Genomic DNA, 18640 nt, shown 5'->3' on the forward strand with positions numbered 1-18640 from the left:
ATGTCCGAAATATTTGGGATTACTGATAAATTGTGTCAAGCTCTGCAAAAGGGGGACCAAGATATTGTTAATGCCATGACATATGTTAAATTGACTAAGGAGGGATTACAACAAATGAGGGACCATGGGTGGGTAGACTTTTTACATCTTGTGGTTTGTTTTTGTGTTAAACATGATGTAGAAGTTCCTACTATGGATGATATGTATGTTCCTCGTGGAAGGTCAAGACGCTTCTTTGCCAAAGTTTCAAATCTTCATCGATTTCGGGTAGAAATGTTTATAAGTGTTATTGATTTACAACTCCAAGAGCTCAATAGTAGATTTGGTGAAGAAAATATGGAGTTACTTATTTGTGTGTCATGCTTAAACCCGATCAATTCATTTGCGGCATTTGATATGCAAAAGTTGTTGAGACTTGCTGAGTTATATCCCAAAGAGTTTCCAACTAATGATATGACGATGACTGCACTTCGTCATGAGCTTCAATTTTATATTAATGATGTGCGCCAAGATGCAAGGTTTGGAGACTTGAAGGGTATTCATGAGCTTTCTATGATGCTTGTTGAAACAAATAAGCATACTACTTACAACTTAGTTTACTTGCTTATAAGACTAGCATTGATCCTTCCGGTTGCAACAGCAAGCGTGGAACGAGTGTTTTCCTCAATGACATACGTAAAAAATAAGTTGCGAAATAGTATGGGTGATCAACTATTGAATGATAATTTAGTCACTTTTCTTGAAAGAGATTTATTTTCAAGAGTTAGTGATGATGATGTATTGGAACGCTTCCAAAGTATGAAGACTCGAAGAATGCTTCTGTAGTCTTTTTTTTTTTTTTTCTTTTCATTTTTCTATGTGTAATCTATTTGTAATCCATAGTTTGAACTTATTTATGTACTGAATATTTAATTATTGTATTTTTATTCCTTTGTTAATTATGATTTCAAATTTCGGAAGTTTCGAACCCACAGTTCGAAAATCCTGGTGACGCCACTGAGTATAAGATATACTTTATCCGTTCTTTAATTTTGTCATTGTATTGTAACATGTAGGGATGCACAGTATCCTAAGCTAGCGGATTGTGATAACGAGATCAAGAGATAGATAGAGAGAAATGGAAAAAAAAAAGGTAGTTTACGTAACAAAGCAATTAAATTAAGAAAAAGAGTGTACAGATAAGAAAATGTTGCAATAAAACTGAAACTTTTGTTATAGATAAATGTTGTGATATTTAATTAAAGAACAGGAGTTTAATTAAGTTTTTCTTTATTAAATTAGTTGATTTGAAAACTTAAGTTGTGGGGTTGTCAGCACTGTTCAACTTTTTTGGTCACTTGGTCAGTGCATTATAAGAGTGGAAACTGGAATTCATGCAGAATTAAAAAATTAACGTCATTCTTTTATGTCTTTATCTTCTTTGTTTCTAGCTTTTTACTATTTTTACACTGTCGAAACATACCACTCGTACTTCAAAGCTCCTCCTTATCTATCCATTTGATTAGTTTTGGTTATGATCGACTTTAGATAGCTCACTCGTTACATATAATTGAAATTAAACTATGTTTAGTTCACCTCAAATTCTCTTGATATGATATGATGAATGAAAGTAATATTTTCCGTAGCTATTCACATTGCTTTGCTATCAATATATACAGTATACAAAGATTGGGCTCAGCCCCTAATTTAGCTATAAACAAGGTAACTAAATATTCTTAAGGCTAAACATCAGGAAACCGAAATATTTACAATAATATTTGCATATATCTTAACACACCCCCGCAGTCGAAACAGGAGGTTGTCGGACGTTGAGACTGTCCCGAAAATCATTAAAGAGAACTCGCGGGAGACCCTTTGTAAATATGTTCGCAATCTGATATCTAGAAGGCGCATGAAGAACACGGACTTCACCACGTGCAACCTTCTCTCGAACAAAATGAATATCCATTTCAATGTGTTTCGTACGCTGATGCTGAACTTGGGTTGCCAGACAAATAAATAGCACTGACATTATCACAATATACAAGAGTAGCCTTTCTAATCGGACAATGCAACTCTAGAAGAATGTATCGGAGCCACCATGACTCAGAAACGACATTTGCCACACCACGATACTCGGCCTTAGCACTGGATTTTGATAATGTCGGTTGTCTCTTAGACGACCATGAGACTAAATTAGCACCCAAAAATACACAGTAACCAGACGTCGAACGGCTCGTATCATGGCATCCACCCCAATCTGCATCAGTGTAAGAGACCAGAGTAGAAAAAGAAGAGGGGTACAAATGAAGATCGTGGTCTAAAGTACCCTTAACATATCGAATAATCCGCTTAAGAGCTGACATGTGATCAACCCGCGGATCATGCATATGAAGACACACCTGTTGGACGGCATATGATATATCCGGCCGTGTGAAAGTCAGATATTGCAGAGCCCCTGCAAGGCTCCTATACAGAGTAGGATCATCAAAAGTAGTACTAGAGGTAGCACTAACCTTTGAGTTGGTGTCAACTGGAGTGGGAGACGGCTTACAGGAAGACATACCGGCACGCTCAATTATTTCTTCTGCATACTTTCGCTGTGACAGAAACATACCACCCTTATGCCTCGTGACAACAATACCAAGAAAATAGTTAAGAGGACCCAGATCTTTCATAGCAAATTCTGAACCAAGAAGATCCATTATGGAACGCCGGAGAGTATCTGAAGAAGCTGTGAGAATAATATCATCAACATACAATAATATGTAAGCCATGTCGGACCCTTTCCTGAAAATGAATAAAGAGTTGTCCATTCTACCGTTGGTGAAACCAATAGACAAAACAAAATCTGCAAAACGCTTATACCAAGCGCGGGGAGCTTGTTTAAGCCCATATAAAGACTTACGCAGAAGACAAACATAATCAGGATGAGTGCGATCCCTGTAACCCAAAGGTTGATGCATATACACCGTCTCTTGGAGCTCACCATGCAGGAGGGCATTTTTGACATCCAACTGATGAATGGACCATGCCTTACAGAGAGAAATACTGAGGACCGTGCGAATGGTTGCCGGTTTGACAACCGGACTAAACATCTCCCCACAATCAATGCCGATCTGCTGAGTTTTACCATCACCTACAAGACGGGCTTTATGCCTCTCAAACACACCATTAGATTTAACTTTATGAGTAAAAATCCACATAGACCGAATAACATTAACATCACGCGGACGGGGCACTCATAGAGAATGTAATTAATGTGTGTTTATCCATCCTCCTCGAGATTAGATTAAGTCATTGACGGATGTATGTAATAGGGTACTACGTACATATATACCTTAGTTTTGTGTCGATGTATAATACATACAATTTTCACACCAAGGCTTCCCTTATGATATGATGATGAATCATAGTTTCAGTATTAGTAATGTTATGATTCATATGAAATACTTTGTATTGTTTCATCATACACAATTATAAATTACTCCATAGTATGACAACTAAATTTGAACAAAGGGAGTGATTCGTTGGTACTATTTTACCAAATGGATTTTCAAATAGTAGCATAAAAGTATAAATGCATATCATTAACCTAATTATTGACCTTAACAAAAAATTAAGCACTGATTTTTGTAAGACATAAATTCCTTTCTAGTGCCCCTGTCTTTTTCACAAATAAATTTCCTCTTACATTAATAAATAAAGTGTCCCAAGCTTGTGCTCTATTCTCTTTAGCACCTTCTAGGGTAAAAATTGAATTTGAATTAAAAATAAATTGATGTACAAATAAATTGCAACCCACATTGAACTTTATCAATAAGCGGGCAAAGCACTTTCAGTGACGCAAAGATTGTGAAGAATAATAATTACATTTCAATGGTATTCAAGAATTTTGAGGAAATATTAATGGAAAGAACACTTTTCACATGCTTATTTTAAACAAAAAGAAGAACGTATGATAAATGAATTAATTAATAAGAAAGCTTAGTATTTGTAGAAGCTACAAGTAAACCATGTTTGAATGCATGTTATAATTAGTATGCACCCGTTTTTAGATATATCGAGCATATCTAGAAATAGATACATACAGTGATACAAATACGTACACTATTGTCAAATTTTATGTTCTTTCAAATTTTTATCATAATAATGGACAAATTTAATGGGTCGTGGAGTTTAGGTAGAAGTAAATATAAAAATGGACTCCTAAATGTATAAATAAAAGGACATAATCCAATGTGGAGTCGATTTTGTGACGTATGCTTTACCACTTAATTAGAGAAGCATACAATGCAAGTAATGACAGACATGCATGGTACGGTAGCAGAAAGCAACTAATTTCTCAATCCACCTAAGTTATTGAATGATGAAAACATTTTTAAGTCATGAAGCACAATCATAAGTTTATTACAACAAATAATGAATAAGATCAGATTTGCGTAGGCTATTTTCGTTGCAACCACAATTTTAGTGATTATATGTTTATATAATTCCTACTTTTAATTTAAAAGTTCAAGATTTCAATAGATAGCATGTGCTTTGCATCGGCCAATTTTAAAAATAGTATGTATATATATATTGTCATTTCAAAGTAAGCATTATGCATTATGAGCAATATATATATTGTCACAAATAATTTACACTATTGGATTCAACTACTGTCAATATATATCAAATTACGTACATTCTTCATATGGAGATAATTACGTACATTGTTCATTATGCCATTCGAAATATTATTCGTTATTCATTTTCTTCAATTAACAATTATACAAATACGCACTTAAATTTAGTAATGGGGACTAGGGATTAGAGAGGATAAAAATCAATTAAGATGTCCATTATGTACCTAGCTAGTTTCCATGCACATCTAGCACACAATATAATGCACCCAAACTCATTTATAAGAAATTTTACTTTACCTCATTTGAAACTTTGCCAAATAGGCAATTGACCCCCCCAAAAAAAAGAAGACGAATAAGAAGAAGCCTTAATGTGTATGGTACACGTACCCTAGTATGTCAAATAGAAACAACGCACTATAAATAATGCTCATACATCTCAACAACCCCTTAATAATTGTTTGATTTCTAGGGTTGTGTAATTGAACTTGACATTTTAAGATGGTACCAAAGACCTAAGCTAGGATCAAATCTCCTGCATTTTTGTAGCAATCTCTTATACCTTTGCTTTCCCATCGGCTTAGAACAGACAAATTATTACATAATAAGCTATTAGCTAGGTTAATACTAATGTTTAGGAAGTGTGTAAAGTATAGTAGATCATTGACAAGAAACTGTAACCTTGTGAGTTAATGTTGGATCTGAGTAACTTTATGAAAGAGTTGGAAAATTGTATGGGTAGAACTGTAATGTATGGGCCATTGAGTAATCCAAAAACATTGCAGTTTGTGCAATTTTTTGCTGGGTGTGCTACCATAAACTGCAACAAAAAGAAAACAAGTGATCAAATCCTGCACAACTAATGGGGAAAACTGAGTTGAAATGTTTTGAAAGACATTTTATCATTTACGAAAAAGATTCAAACACAAAATTCAGAGAATTTTTGAATAAATGAAAAAAAAAAAAAAACCCCTTTTTAATTTAATTTTTATCTTTTTAGGGGACAATATTGGGTCCTTATATCAACCTCAATCTAGGTTAGTTATCATTCTTGGTTCTTTTGTTCTTGCTAGAACCAAAATGTCCTTCTAATTAACTTTTGGAAAATAAGGTTGGATGCATTTATTCACTGGCTTATTCATATGATTTGTCTTAGAAATAAGCTAAGGTTCACACAATTATTCTTCTCCTTCAATGATAATTGAGTTGGAATAAATATGTGAATAAGAGCACCAGTATTAAATGTAATAATAAAACGCTCTTTCTCACATGAATATTCATGTATTTGAGACGTGATATATATATATATATATATATATATATATATATATATATATATATATATATATATATATATATATATATATATATATATATATATATATATATATAAAAGTGACATTTGATTAAATATAAATGTCACAATTTTATAGATTGGTAACTGTATAATACAACAGTACCCTTTTAAAGATCGATTTTCCAAATGCAAGTTACAACCTACACATCAGTTTATTCCCCGTTTCATTCCTTATTAGATAACGAATGTAAGCGGTGTTTGTTACTATTCAATCATTATTCCTTCTTATATATACAACTAATTATCATAACTTGAAACTCCAACTAATTTAAATTCTACTATACACCCGAATACACTTAAAATTAATACACATACAACAGTAATGAAAAAGATGTTACATGCCGATTATTGTTGCTTATACAATTAAATATCTAATGAATCTCCTATCATATCTCAATGGGGGGACCTTTGTATGTATGATCATTAACACATCTCCGCAATAATTTTGACAATAATACGTAAAAACAAAATGCAACCTTGCTTCAAGTATTGGCATATATCCAAGCTTATGATATGATCATGATACTACAAGGTAGGTTACCTAGCTAGATAGTGAAGCTAGGCAGCTACTAAATTAATTAACTACTCATACTATATTATAAAAATGTATTTAATGATAAAACAATGTAGTAATAGCAAAGTAAAACAAGATTAGATAATAATAAGTACAATCATATATATAAAATAAGAAGAATGAAGATCTATTGGTTGAAAACCTGGAGCAAATCCACTGTAACAGATCTGGAAGCTAAGGCTTTAAGGTTATATTTTAAATTTTTACAGAAAATAAATAATGGGTTCACATGCATATAAAAAAGGTAATTCACAAAGGTATATTTATTAAACCACGCACAAAAAGGCACCTTAATATTTGTGAAAAATAAAGAGAAAGAGAGGTGATATTTATTTGTGGCACGGGCACTTCATGTGCTTTCTATGGAATCTAGTATTACACTATGCTTCTCCCACCCTTTTTTCAATTTTTATTTTTCAAAATATAAAAATTATTTACCTAAATTTATATAATTTTTTTATTTCAATTAGTTTTATGTTAAAGATTTATAATTTTATACTTTCTAAATAGTTTGATTTATTTCTCTATAACAATTTGAACTTAATGAATAATTAATATTATTTTGCATGGATTCACAAATATGGCGTAATTATTATTCCATAAAACAAATCTCTCTCCCTCCATTTTTCTTATACTTAATTGATTTTTTTTCAATTACTTATGATGATTAATAAGCTCTAATAATTTCATAATTAATATTATTTTGCATGGATTATTCATACATATGGCGTAATTATTATTCTCTCCCTTCATATTTTTATTTTTAATATACTTAATTGATTTTTTTTTCAATTACTTATGATGATGTATAAGCTCTAATAATTTCATAATTAATATTATTTTGCATGAATTATTCACAAATATGGCGTAATTATTATTCCATACTCCTTAATACAAATCTCTCTCCCTCTATATTTTTTGTTTTTAATATACTTAATTGTTTTTTTTTTCCAATTACTTATTATGATTAATAAGCTCTAATAATTTCATATATGATATATCTAACAATTCTTGTTATTTTAATGAGTTTAGATCAATTAGATTAATAAAGCGAAAGCATACACGCTTAAAATACTACATGATTCTAAAATTAAAGATGGGCAAGAGCAATGAAAAAGTCTACAAAAAGATTGCGATCTGATTTTAGAATATCCGATTTGAAAAACAAGAAGTTATAAAATATTGTATTCTCACCATTGTTTTATGGAGTTTCATGTACTAATTTTACGTGTTTAAGTTTAAGAGTATGCTTTTTACTAAGTACAATTAATTTAATTAATGTAATTGTTTTCGGTGATTTAAAAAAGTAGTCGTAGTAAACTAGAATTCAAAAAAGGTATGAAGAAATTTGTTTAGGATATGGTCCATCCATCATATGCTCTTTCTTCAAGAGAAGGTTTTTAACTTTAAAGAATCACTTTTATGCTATTTTTAATTCATTTTTTAGCCAAAAAGAATAACATTCTTTGGTAATCTGTGTTGTAACTTTTAGCACAAGCGACAAAGCATTTTGACCGTCAGCTGTCGACGAGATACAATTAATCTTTCGATGTAGAACATGTAATTGAACCTAAGTTACCAATGGGTGTACTTATAATTGTAAGGAAAAATTGCAATTATATATAAGTACATCCAATAATACTGTGAGAGAAAGTGAGTAAAATGGTGTATATTATAATTAATTATTGTGGAATTACAGAGGTAAAGTGGTAAAACATATTTTTCAATAATAGATTAGAAATGAGTAATGGAATAGGTGTATGAAAATAGATAGAATTTCTGTCCCGTCATCAATATAAGTGACTAGGGTTGTCTTACAAATTGAGATCTCATATCATATTTTCCTTAACATCTCTAATTTAAAAGTCTCGCCATCTATAAACTATTGTACATATACATTCAAATGAAAAATAAGGTTATGTTCTTTTGAGCTGCTGCAGTCTAATATACTCTACTGAAATCTGCTGAGCCCTACTCTACTTTGCTCTATTCTACTGAGTATAATTAAGCTACTCTGCTCTACCGATACCTGCTCGGCTGAAATCTGTTCTACTCTCCTCTGTTTTGCTCAAAAGCTCAAAAAAACAGGGCTTAACAATATAATTCTTTGTTCATAGAACAAGGAGATAGGAAAAAGCCAATCATCAAAAGCAATTAGCTTAAAATTTGACAAAAGTTGTTGAAAGTAATTTGAAGTAAGTGACTAGGTGAGTAATTATGCAAAAATATAATAATACATACATCATTTATCATCTAACTTGATATAATGTGAATATATGTGATAGATTATAGCATATCTCCCAACTACTACTTAAAGCGTGACAACTTTTCAATTTATAACCTTGTTGCATGGTTTTTTTTTTTTTTTTGGAATAAAGTATGTCCTTGTAACCTTATGTTCTCCTATTCCCACAATGATATGGACTCAATCATCAAACAATTCACATTAATAGATTGTACATGTATAGATAAGTATGAAGCTAAGGTAACGTAGATATAATACTCCTCCAGTTTCCGATTATTGATTTAATAATTTGACTTTTACACTATTAATTATTTACATTTCTTAGCTAGTTTGATCTGTGTACGTAATTTTTACTAACATATAGAAAAGCTATTAAAAAAAATTAAGACTGTTGTCAATGTATATTTTTAGTAGTGCATGTTAACTTATACAATTTTCTAATAATGTTTAGGTAATTAGAGATATGACGTTGTCAAGTGTATCACTCAAACCACTACATTTAACCTAGAACAAAGGAGTCGATTGCAGTGCCTCATAGTCTAGTACTTACAAAATCTCATACAGTATAATTTTGATACCAAAATCAATACAGTATAATTTTGATACCAAAATTATATACAAGTATTTTGGTACAAAATCACATATTTTGGTACCATAAATATAATTGCTTGGTATTTTTGGTGCCAAAATATGTGCAATTTTGATACCCAAATAATTAAATTGTGTGAAATTTGATCTCACACAATGTACTATTAGGAGTTCCCCAAAACAAAGCGTGCGAGTATAAGCTGATAGAGTTATGAGAAACAACACGTTGGAAAACATAAAAGAGACTAGCTTAGCAAGCTTGAATTATATTATCCAAGAAGGGATACTACTATTTATAGTGTTATAAATAAAAGAATAATCTTAATATAATCTTTACGATTCACCAACAAATATACAAGAATCGAATAATATAATTAGTTATTACAAAATATAATAACAAAGATATTAATTTAACATAATATCCTATTATATAAAAAATAACAGGATTTGATAATAACATTGATACCAACAGATATATTATATCTCAAAATACCCCTAATATATATAAGCATCTTATTATGAAGCTAAGGTGATTTTAGAACAAAAAGAAGTGACACTACTCAACTCATTCTAACTTTATAAAAACTCCTCTCTATATATAAACACCCTCTTCCCCACCTCACAAGAAAAAACCTTTCATTTTCTCCTCCAAACTTCTCAACACCACCTCCATTAACAAACCCTCTTTCTCTCTCTACTTTCTCTCTCATCACATAAACTCCATCTTCATTCATTCATCAACCATGGCAGCAGACTCATTCGACCAAGAAAGCAGTTGTTCATCCTCCATAACAATCCCAGACTCAAGCCAGAGTTGGATGAGTCTAAACCTAAACCTAAACCTAAGCACTCTTAGTCTTTGTCGTCGTAGTAGTTTCTCGAGTCATTCTCTATCCTCCCCCACAACTAAACCCCACAAGGCTCAACAAGCCGGGTGGGAGGCGATAAAGGGCCTCCGAAGGCAAGTAGCCGGAGGCCGTGTCGGACTCGAACATTTCAAGATACTGAAACGTGTAGGGGGTGGTGATTTAGGCAATGTGTACCTTTGTCAAATACGAAACCCCGCCGTGGGGGCGGTACCGTGTTATTATGCTATGAAAGTAGTTGATAGAGAAGCACTTGCTATTCGGAAGAAGCTTGTTAGGTCTGATATGGAGAAGGAGATATTAGGGTTGCTTGATCACCCTTTTTTGCCTACTTTGTATGCTGATTTTGAAGCTTCTCATTATTCTTGTTTGGTTATGGAGTTTTGCTCTGGTGGTGATTTGTATGCTCTTAGGCTTCGTCAACCTAATCGGAGGTTTCATCTTTCCTCTGCTAAGTAAGTTTTTCTTAGCCATTTTTAATTAATCTGTACGCTTATTTGACAATCAGCTGTTGGTTATGTGTTATTTGATTTTATGATATGACGACGGTAGAGTTAGATATTATGATAAAAGTATGTATGTATGTACATAGTTTTTTGCATGATGCTTTTGGAGTTTTGTTTTATTACCAATTTACCATGAGTAGTCTTTCTCACCATATATTGTCAATTTGATTATTAAGTACAAGTATGAAAATAATAATTTTGGGCAGAGATAAAATATATGCATAATAAGAGGTGTGCATGCAATATGTAATCATGTACCATTACTCTTTTATGGGCGCATACAATAGAGTTTATATATATAATTAATTAATCAGCACGACACGAGTAACTAAATTTAGAAAGAGGTAGTAAATTTATACGTGAATTAATTAGTAAATATCGTGTTATATATATTATAGGCATGTTCATGTAATTTAATTAAATTTAATTTGAAAAAGAATTAGTATTGACTTTGATTATGAAAAATGATGATGATAAACAGGTTTTATGCAGCAGAGACACTTTTAGCCTTGGAGTATCTACACATGATGGGAATAATATACAGGGATCTAAAGCCAGAGAATGTATTGGTAAGAGAAGATGGACACATTATGCTATCTGACTTTGATCTTTCGCTCAAATGTGACGTGGTCCCAAAGTTGTTAAAACAAAAGCTGCCAATTGAGAAGAACACTTATGTAAGGTGTTCCACACCTTCTTGTGTTACACCTATACAACCTGTCCTCTCTTGTTTTTCTAGTAACAAGAGGAGGAACAAGACATCCCCTAGGAACACCACCACCATACGACAGACGGCCAATGGTGATCGTATCGATAGTGATTCTGATGACGATGGTGATGGTGATGGTGATGGTGATGGTACTAATAATAAAGTATTTTTTGACACGGAGCTAGTGGCCGAGCCCATCAATGCTCGGTCCAAGTCTTTTGTTGGGACCCACGAGTACTTGGCCCCCGAGGTCATTTCTGGGCTCGGCCATGGGAGTGCTGTCGATTGGTGGACCTACGGGGTTTTTCTTTATGAGATGTTGTATGGTAGGACACCATTTAAGGGTGAAAATAACGAGAAGACACTGATTAATATTTTGAAGCAACCCGTAACGTTTCCTAGGATGAGCCTAGGTAGCGCAAAAGAGTATGAAGAAATGGCAAAAGTTCAAGACCTAATTTGCAAGCTTCTAGTGAAGAATCCCAAGAAAAGGATTGGTAACCTTAAGGGTTCAAATGAGATCAAAAGGCATGACTTCTTCAAGGGTATTAATTGGGCCTTGATCAGGTCAGTTAAGCCACCTTTGGTGCCTAAAGAGCTTCACAATAACAAAATGAGGAAGAGTTCTAGTAGTAATTGTAGTAGTAGTTATCAAAGAGGTCTCAATATGCCAAAAGCACTAAGCAAAAAAGAGAGGGAAGCACCATATCAGATTCCTCAATCTCATTTTGATTACTTTTAATTAAGTGAGACCTCCTTTTTTTTTTTTTTGAATTGTATATAATTAGTTTATAGCTTTATAGGGTCTTAATAGAAGAGAATTGATTAATTAGTGGTGGTGAATTAGCTATTAATTCAATCACTAGTATTTCTATCATCATATATATGTATAATACTTGATCCAAAGAGAGAAAACTCCCCGATCAATCTAGCTAGTCTTTCTCATTTTGCTAACTTATTAGACATATATCACATGTACTCAGACTTAATTGTCACGTTAATAGTTCAAATTACACTATCAATAATGTGACACTTAATTCTAAATAATGTTATATACAATTAAGGCCATATTAGCTTTCTGCCAAATTTCATCTTTTTCTTATTTATCTATTTGGAATGAATTGTTTAACCTATGATATGAAACTCCTTGCAAAAATTTAATTATGATATAGAATTTTCAATTATAAGATGAAAGAAAAGGTGGAAGGAGGCACATAATTACATCAATGTTTTCCCCATGAGGTTTCATTATATCATGTGGTCACAATTATGATTCTACTCAAGTAGGGAAAAAGAAAATTTGTGAACAATGATCAAAATTTAGTCTTACACACCATAAAATATCTTAAACAAAATACAAATTCATAATACTGAATTTTGGTTTTCTGTAAAGTTGGTGTGAGCTATGACCAAAAGGTGTTTTCTTTTTGTTAATTTGTTCTACCTTTTAACTCATCTAGGCACTTTGATATCCCAGCCTTTTCTTTGTGTTTTTTTTTTTTAAAAAAAAATTATAATTATTTTAATTTCATTGATTAAAGAGAAAGAGGGCTGGCTAAAATACAGGCCCATCATGGCCCTTCCACCTTTCTCTGATTCTCTTTCCTCTTTTTCATCATGAGTTTATTTTTTTTGGACAACTTCTCTTGTCATTTTTCTTAGTAGGGTCAAATTTTATGTTCTTTATTTACTACAGTAAGTAATTTACTTTGGAGGAAGCCAGCTAGAGTAAATAATAAAAAGATGTTTGGTAATTGGTTATCGGCTGTTTTATCTGTTTGGTTTGATACTAGTATTTTATTTAGTTACTAGTTTAAGTCCCGTGTAACACACGGTTTTTACTTAATATAAGTATGAATTACTATGTTAATTTAGCAATAATTTTTTTAAAAAATCAATATTTTTAATTGAAACAAATACTTGAATCAGCAACTTTTTGGTGCAGTTGGCCACACCGTGTGGCAGGGGTTACCCGAGTTATTTTGTTAGGGGTTACTCGAGTTATTCAGTTAGGGGTTACTCGAGTTACTCAATCAGGGGTTACTCGAGTTACTCAGTCAGGGGTTATTCGAGGGGTTCACTCGGTCAAGGGTTACTTGAGGGGCTACTCGGTCAGGGGTTACTCGAGTTACTCGGTTAGGGATTACTCGGTCATGGGTTACTCGAGTTACTCGGTTAGGGGTTACTCGAGTAATTCGATTAGGGGTTACTTAAGCAGTTCGGTCAGGGGTTACTCGGTCATGGGTTACTTGAGGGTTTAGTCAGGGGTTTCTTGAGGGGCTACTCGGTCAGGGGTTACTCGAGGAGTTCGGTCATGGATTACTCGAGGGGTTACTCGGTCAGGTGTTACTTGAGGGGTTTCTCGGTCAAAAGTAACTCAAGTAACCCCTAACCGAGTAACTTGAGTAACCCCGACAACTCGAGTAACCCCTGACCTAGTAATTCGAGTAACCCTGGCAATTCGAGTAACCCCTAACTAAGAAACTCAAGTAACCCCTGACCGAGTAACTCGAGTAACCCCTGCTGCACGGTACAGGAGGCCGCATACAAAAAATTGTGTACTTGAATTTCTTTTCAAAAAAAACTAACTTGAATTTACGTTATATTGATATCAAAAGTTACTCGTATTGATAGTTAAGCATTAAAAAAAACACAAATTTCATGATTAAAGGATTTTATATAAGAATAAAATTTTATGTTATTTATAACCCGTGCAATGTACTTATATACTCCATATGTCTCTATTTTTGTTGGCATGTTTTGACCGGCAGAATATTTTATAGCATATTTTGACCTGCACAAGTGTTTTATATAAATTGAAGTGACTTATTTTTTGTGACAATTAATAAGCAAGGTGTTTTTTATTTTTATTTTATATTTATAGTTATTGAATTGTAGTGTTATTATTATAAATAAATCAACAAATATATAATAAAAGTTAAAGTGTTAATCCTGGTTGGAGCAAAAAAACTTTCAAATGAAAAAAAAATACGATGTAGAATGATAAGGAGTATGGGAGTAGTACATTATTATAATAATATTATCTTATATACGTAGTATATGTTGTTTATTATAGAAAATACCTATTATAAAATATATGAAAGATATGTTAAAATATTTTCATTGAATGCATATATAATATATTTAGAATATAGTTGCCAAATTGAAAGTTAGATATTATGGGATATATCAATTAATATGCATGAAGATTTGGGGAAAAAAAAAAAGGAAAGTGAAAGTGGCGGGAAATTTTTTAATCAGAATATATAACAAGTGTCATGTCAGATTCGTTTTAGTATTATGTTATTGATTTGAACAATAAAAAGTCAAAAGTCAACTAAAAAATCATTTACTAAACAACTTTTAAAAATTTACCCGTAAGTCCGTAACATTGATTTACAATGTACAATATTGCAAAGAAAAAAAAATGATAACACTACATCAATAATGTTATTAAAAATGTGTTAAAAAAGAATTTCACTTTGGAATTCAATAATTGTACGGTCATTTGATCAATTTACTTTTGAATCAAAAAATTGACAAGATGGATACTGTTATACAGCATGTAAAGATAACTACAAAGAATATGATAGGATTTATTGTAAGGAAAAAGTTTAACAAGGAAGATAAAGTGTGGTTTTATTGTTCGTAATGTGGAAATATATGTTGTAGTTTGGCCTTGTCTAACTCTTGGGGTTCATTTTAGCTAGAAGGTTTTTCATCCACCTCTATACGTGTCTTAAATTATACTACCTCTGTCTCATAATATTATCGATAATTACTAAAGAGCATTTGCCAAAACAAAAAGGAGAGGAGGTTAATTATTTTTGTGGGCACAAAGTGCATGCAAATATGCAATGATACAAGTCCATTATTCAGTTAATGAATTTATTGCATGGACAAGGAAATGTATGGAATCAGAAAATGCTCGTGACTCTTTCCTTTGACATATTCATTACATGCACTCTTTCATCACAATCACATGAATCCTTGTCTTATCTATAGAGATATATTCTTTCATTGATTCCATAAAATTAAATTTTAACCAACCCAAAACAAATTTTAATTCGCTCTTGCTAGGAAATTGTATTTATCTTTTGACAAAAATATAATGCAATGATTCGTTATAATTAGGGACTTGTTTGTAATTTGCTTAGTCAGACAAGTTAATTTGCTTGACAAACTGATGGAGAATACTAGCCAACTAATTATTGACATGTGGAATACAATTAAAAATTCTAAGTTTGATTATCACATAGTCATTTTTATCGATTTTTTGTCAATTAAACAACGTGAGAGTTATATGTATGAACACTAACATTGGAGAGGTATCGGCGGCCATTTGAGGCATATCCATAAGGACCATAACCTCAATGACAAAATTAAATCACGCGGGTAAAGGGCTAACAAACAAGAGGAGGTTAATGTTAGTTGGACATTTTAGCTAAGATTGGGTGTACGTGCAATAATAAGAACTAAAAGATCACAAGGCAAATAACAACCAAATACTAAGATAAGCTTGAGAATTGGAGGTTGATTGATGTTGATTAGCAACAATGAGTTAATGCACCATGTCGAAACAAACATTCAAAGACAATAGTTTATTAATGACGTTGTAATTGGTTAGATAACGAAAGGAAGTATACAAATGACTAGTGACAATTATTGGTTATGAAAAAAGAGTAGGCGTTGAAGATTGAAGATTTTCTAATGTAAATGCACTTCATTCCACTCATTGCTAGAAGTATCAAAATTAAATAGATATATTTTGTATGATTTTTTTAATTTTTTATTTTGCAAAGTATGTATACATGTATATTTTAACATATTTACAGATAAGTAAATCACATAATCACTTTAATTAAACATCTCTGTTTTTCTAGTAAAATAAATTTCTTTCTTTTTTTTTTTGACATTGTCAAACTTGACGTACTACTAGTTTGATCATTAAAAATATGGTTTAAAGTATGTTAAAAAAATTAATTATTGTTATTTTGAAGCTCTATATTAATACCAATTTATTAATATTTTATATGACAATAATGTATATTTTTAATATATTTATAGTCAAAATTAGTACTTTGTATATAAATAATGTAAAAAAAAATAAAAAAAATCATGCATGCCAATTATTCTAGAATGGATGGTATAAATTTTTTTCCATTATATTAGTTTACAACGAACAATAAGGACGGCTTAAGTTCAAATTATAATTATATATCTACAATATATAAGAAGTATTTCGTATAAGATAAATTTTAAAATGAAAAATTTAGATAAAAAAAATTAAATGCATGTAATTATATTGTAAAAAATAAGTATAAGAAAGAAAAGCTAATAATTGTTGATTTTTTCGGTTTTTATTTTCCTTCAATTAAAAAAATAAATTATAATTATAAGTTGAGTATAATGATTACCATATGGTGGTAATCGATTACATGGCCACATTGTAAAGCATAAAAACGCAGTTTCCAGCAAACTGAATATTCAAGTGGATTTGATAATGCAGACTGCACACAATTTTATGGAGACATTCTTGAGTACCACCTAACTATAATAAAGATTGTGCAAATTACTTCAATCCCTAAATTTAATGTAACCCAAGAAATTATTAATTAAATTATTAATTAGATTTGATCTGACGTGTTTAATTAGTAGTCAAACTTCTGCTTCTCCTTTTGACCAAAAGAAGTTAACTACTCATTTGAATTCATGTTGTCGGAGCCCTATTGCTATTGCTGAAATTAGAGATTAATAAATAATAAGCTTGCATTGAAAAAGTTAAGGTTATGAATTAAGATAAGAAGTAATATTATTCAATTGGTTGATGCATGTTGTTTCCAATTTATGTTAGGTTGAAATAAGAATTAAGCTTTATTTGATTCAACTTATTAATGTATGGTTTAAATTAAATTTATATTTATTAAAAGCTTCAACTCATAAATGTATGGTCTGAATTAAACTTATATTTATTAAAAGCGAAACATAAATTGACATGAATATGAATACTGTACAATACTTTTTCATGACTGTTATTCCTTATATTAAGCATAAATCACCAAACAGAGTCGTGTTGTAACACTTGCAACTAATAATACATAGAGAAAGTAAAAACTTTGAACATATGGACGAAAACGGAAGATTCTCGTTTGGCAATCCTTTATCCTAGGGATCAATTCAAATATAGATCCACACAAAATCCTCATTTATATGTTTTGTACTTCACTTACAAAGATATTGAAACATGGTAGTTAGAACTTAGAAATTTTAGAGGACAATGATACATTGATCCATAGGTTAGGGATACTGTATTAGCAAATGGGTTAAGACTAAATTATATAACAAGGAAGATCTTCTACTTAACTTTGGAGATTGCCTATTTTGAGAAAGTTAGGAGAATAGTATTGTATGATATTGAGTCTAAGCACCGTCTTAAAACGGTGTAAAGAGGGTTGCTAAAAATAAAAAATGGCCCAACAACCGGCTTAGCTAAAAAAGAAGTGAAGTGTGCAATATTATTAAGATTGTATGGTCCAAAAAAAGTTATACGATAATCAAAAAGGGCCATTAGCCACCCACTATTGTTGAAAATAATTCATGTGAAAACCATTGACAAATTCCATAAATCCATCAACCGTGTCTAAGTGTACCAACCGAGAGAGAGAATGTTAGTTCTGGAGAAAACATAAAATCTCCAAACATAATTTAGGTCACATAACTATAAAAATAATTAATCTTTCAACTAAAGTATATATAACAAAATTCGACATGTCTTTATTTTTTTAAGTGTAAATTAGTAAAGATAGTCAAAGTAGACTATGTAAACACAAAAATCAAAACATTACAATTAAAACAACAAAGGAAACACATGCATGCATTCCCACAAGTTAGCAGGGTATATAAGGGGTGAGACAAGCAATTTCATTGATACAGAGTGTATAACAGAAAGACCTTTTTAACATAGGAGTTGTTACAATTATTTTAATACGAGCAAATTTAAAAATTGTATGTTGCAATTAAATTGAAACTGAATTTCCGAAGAGTAATAGCTAATCAAACTTGCTACACAAATGAACTACATGGGGATTTTCACAATATCAATACTAGATGCATTTTTGGTGACCTAAATTACACGTGATAGCACAACCAACTAACCCATTTTCATGCACTATGAGTCTATGAGCATTATTG

General features: G+C 31.4%; 3 protein-coding genes across 3 annotated transcripts; 2 read left to right on the plus strand and 1 right to left on the minus strand.

The window, feature by feature from the left end:
• LOC110708127 (zinc finger MYM-type protein 1-like) lies at window positions 1-825 on the plus strand. The gene has a single exon (XM_021886234.1). It carries the CDS (start codon window positions 1-3, stop codon window positions 823-825), a length of 825 nt encoding a protein of 274 aa, XP_021741926.1.
• A 1124-nt stretch (window positions 826-1949) lies between these two features.
• On the minus strand, window positions 1950-3185 carry LOC110708128 (uncharacterized mitochondrial protein AtMg00810-like). Its single transcript, XM_021886235.1, has one exon. The coding sequence runs from the start codon at window positions 3183-3185 to the stop codon at window positions 1950-1952; it is 1236 nt and encodes a 411-aa protein (XP_021741927.1).
• A 6705-nt stretch (window positions 3186-9890) lies between these two features.
• LOC110707888 (protein kinase PINOID 2-like) lies at window positions 9891-12468 on the plus strand. Its single transcript, XM_021885964.1, has 2 exons — window positions 9891-10689; window positions 11222-12468. Exons 1-2 carry the CDS (start codon window positions 10112-10114, stop codon window positions 12189-12191), a joined length of 1548 nt encoding a protein of 515 aa, XP_021741656.1. The 5' UTR covers window positions 9891-10111; the 3' UTR covers window positions 12192-12468.
• Window positions 12469-18640: the final 6172 nt, after the last annotated feature.

This window comes from Chenopodium quinoa, unplaced genomic scaffold (genome assembly GCF_001683475.1).
Source record: "Chenopodium quinoa cultivar QQ74 unplaced genomic scaffold, ASM168347v1, whole genome shotgun sequence".
Taxonomy (NCBI): Eukaryota; Viridiplantae; Streptophyta; class Magnoliopsida; order Caryophyllales; family Amaranthaceae; genus Chenopodium; species Chenopodium quinoa.

Bases quoted from the DNA above. Each gene is read 5' to 3' on its own strand.
- LOC110708127 (XM_021886234.1), top strand. From the start codon at position 1: ATGTCCGAAATATTTGGGATTACTGATAAATTGTGTCAAGCTCTGCAA.
- LOC110708128 (XM_021886235.1), bottom strand. From the start codon at position 3,185: ATGTGGATTTTTACTCATAAAGTTAAATCTAATGGTGTGTTTGAGAGG.
- LOC110707888 (XM_021885964.1), top strand. From the start codon at position 10,112: ATGGCAGCAGACTCATTCGACCAAGAAAGCAGTTGTTCATCCTCCATA. The intron at 10,690-11,221 runs GTAAGTTTTTCT...GATGATAAACAG, and splicing joins TTTCATCTTTCCTCTGCTAA to GTTTTATGCAGCAGAGACAC.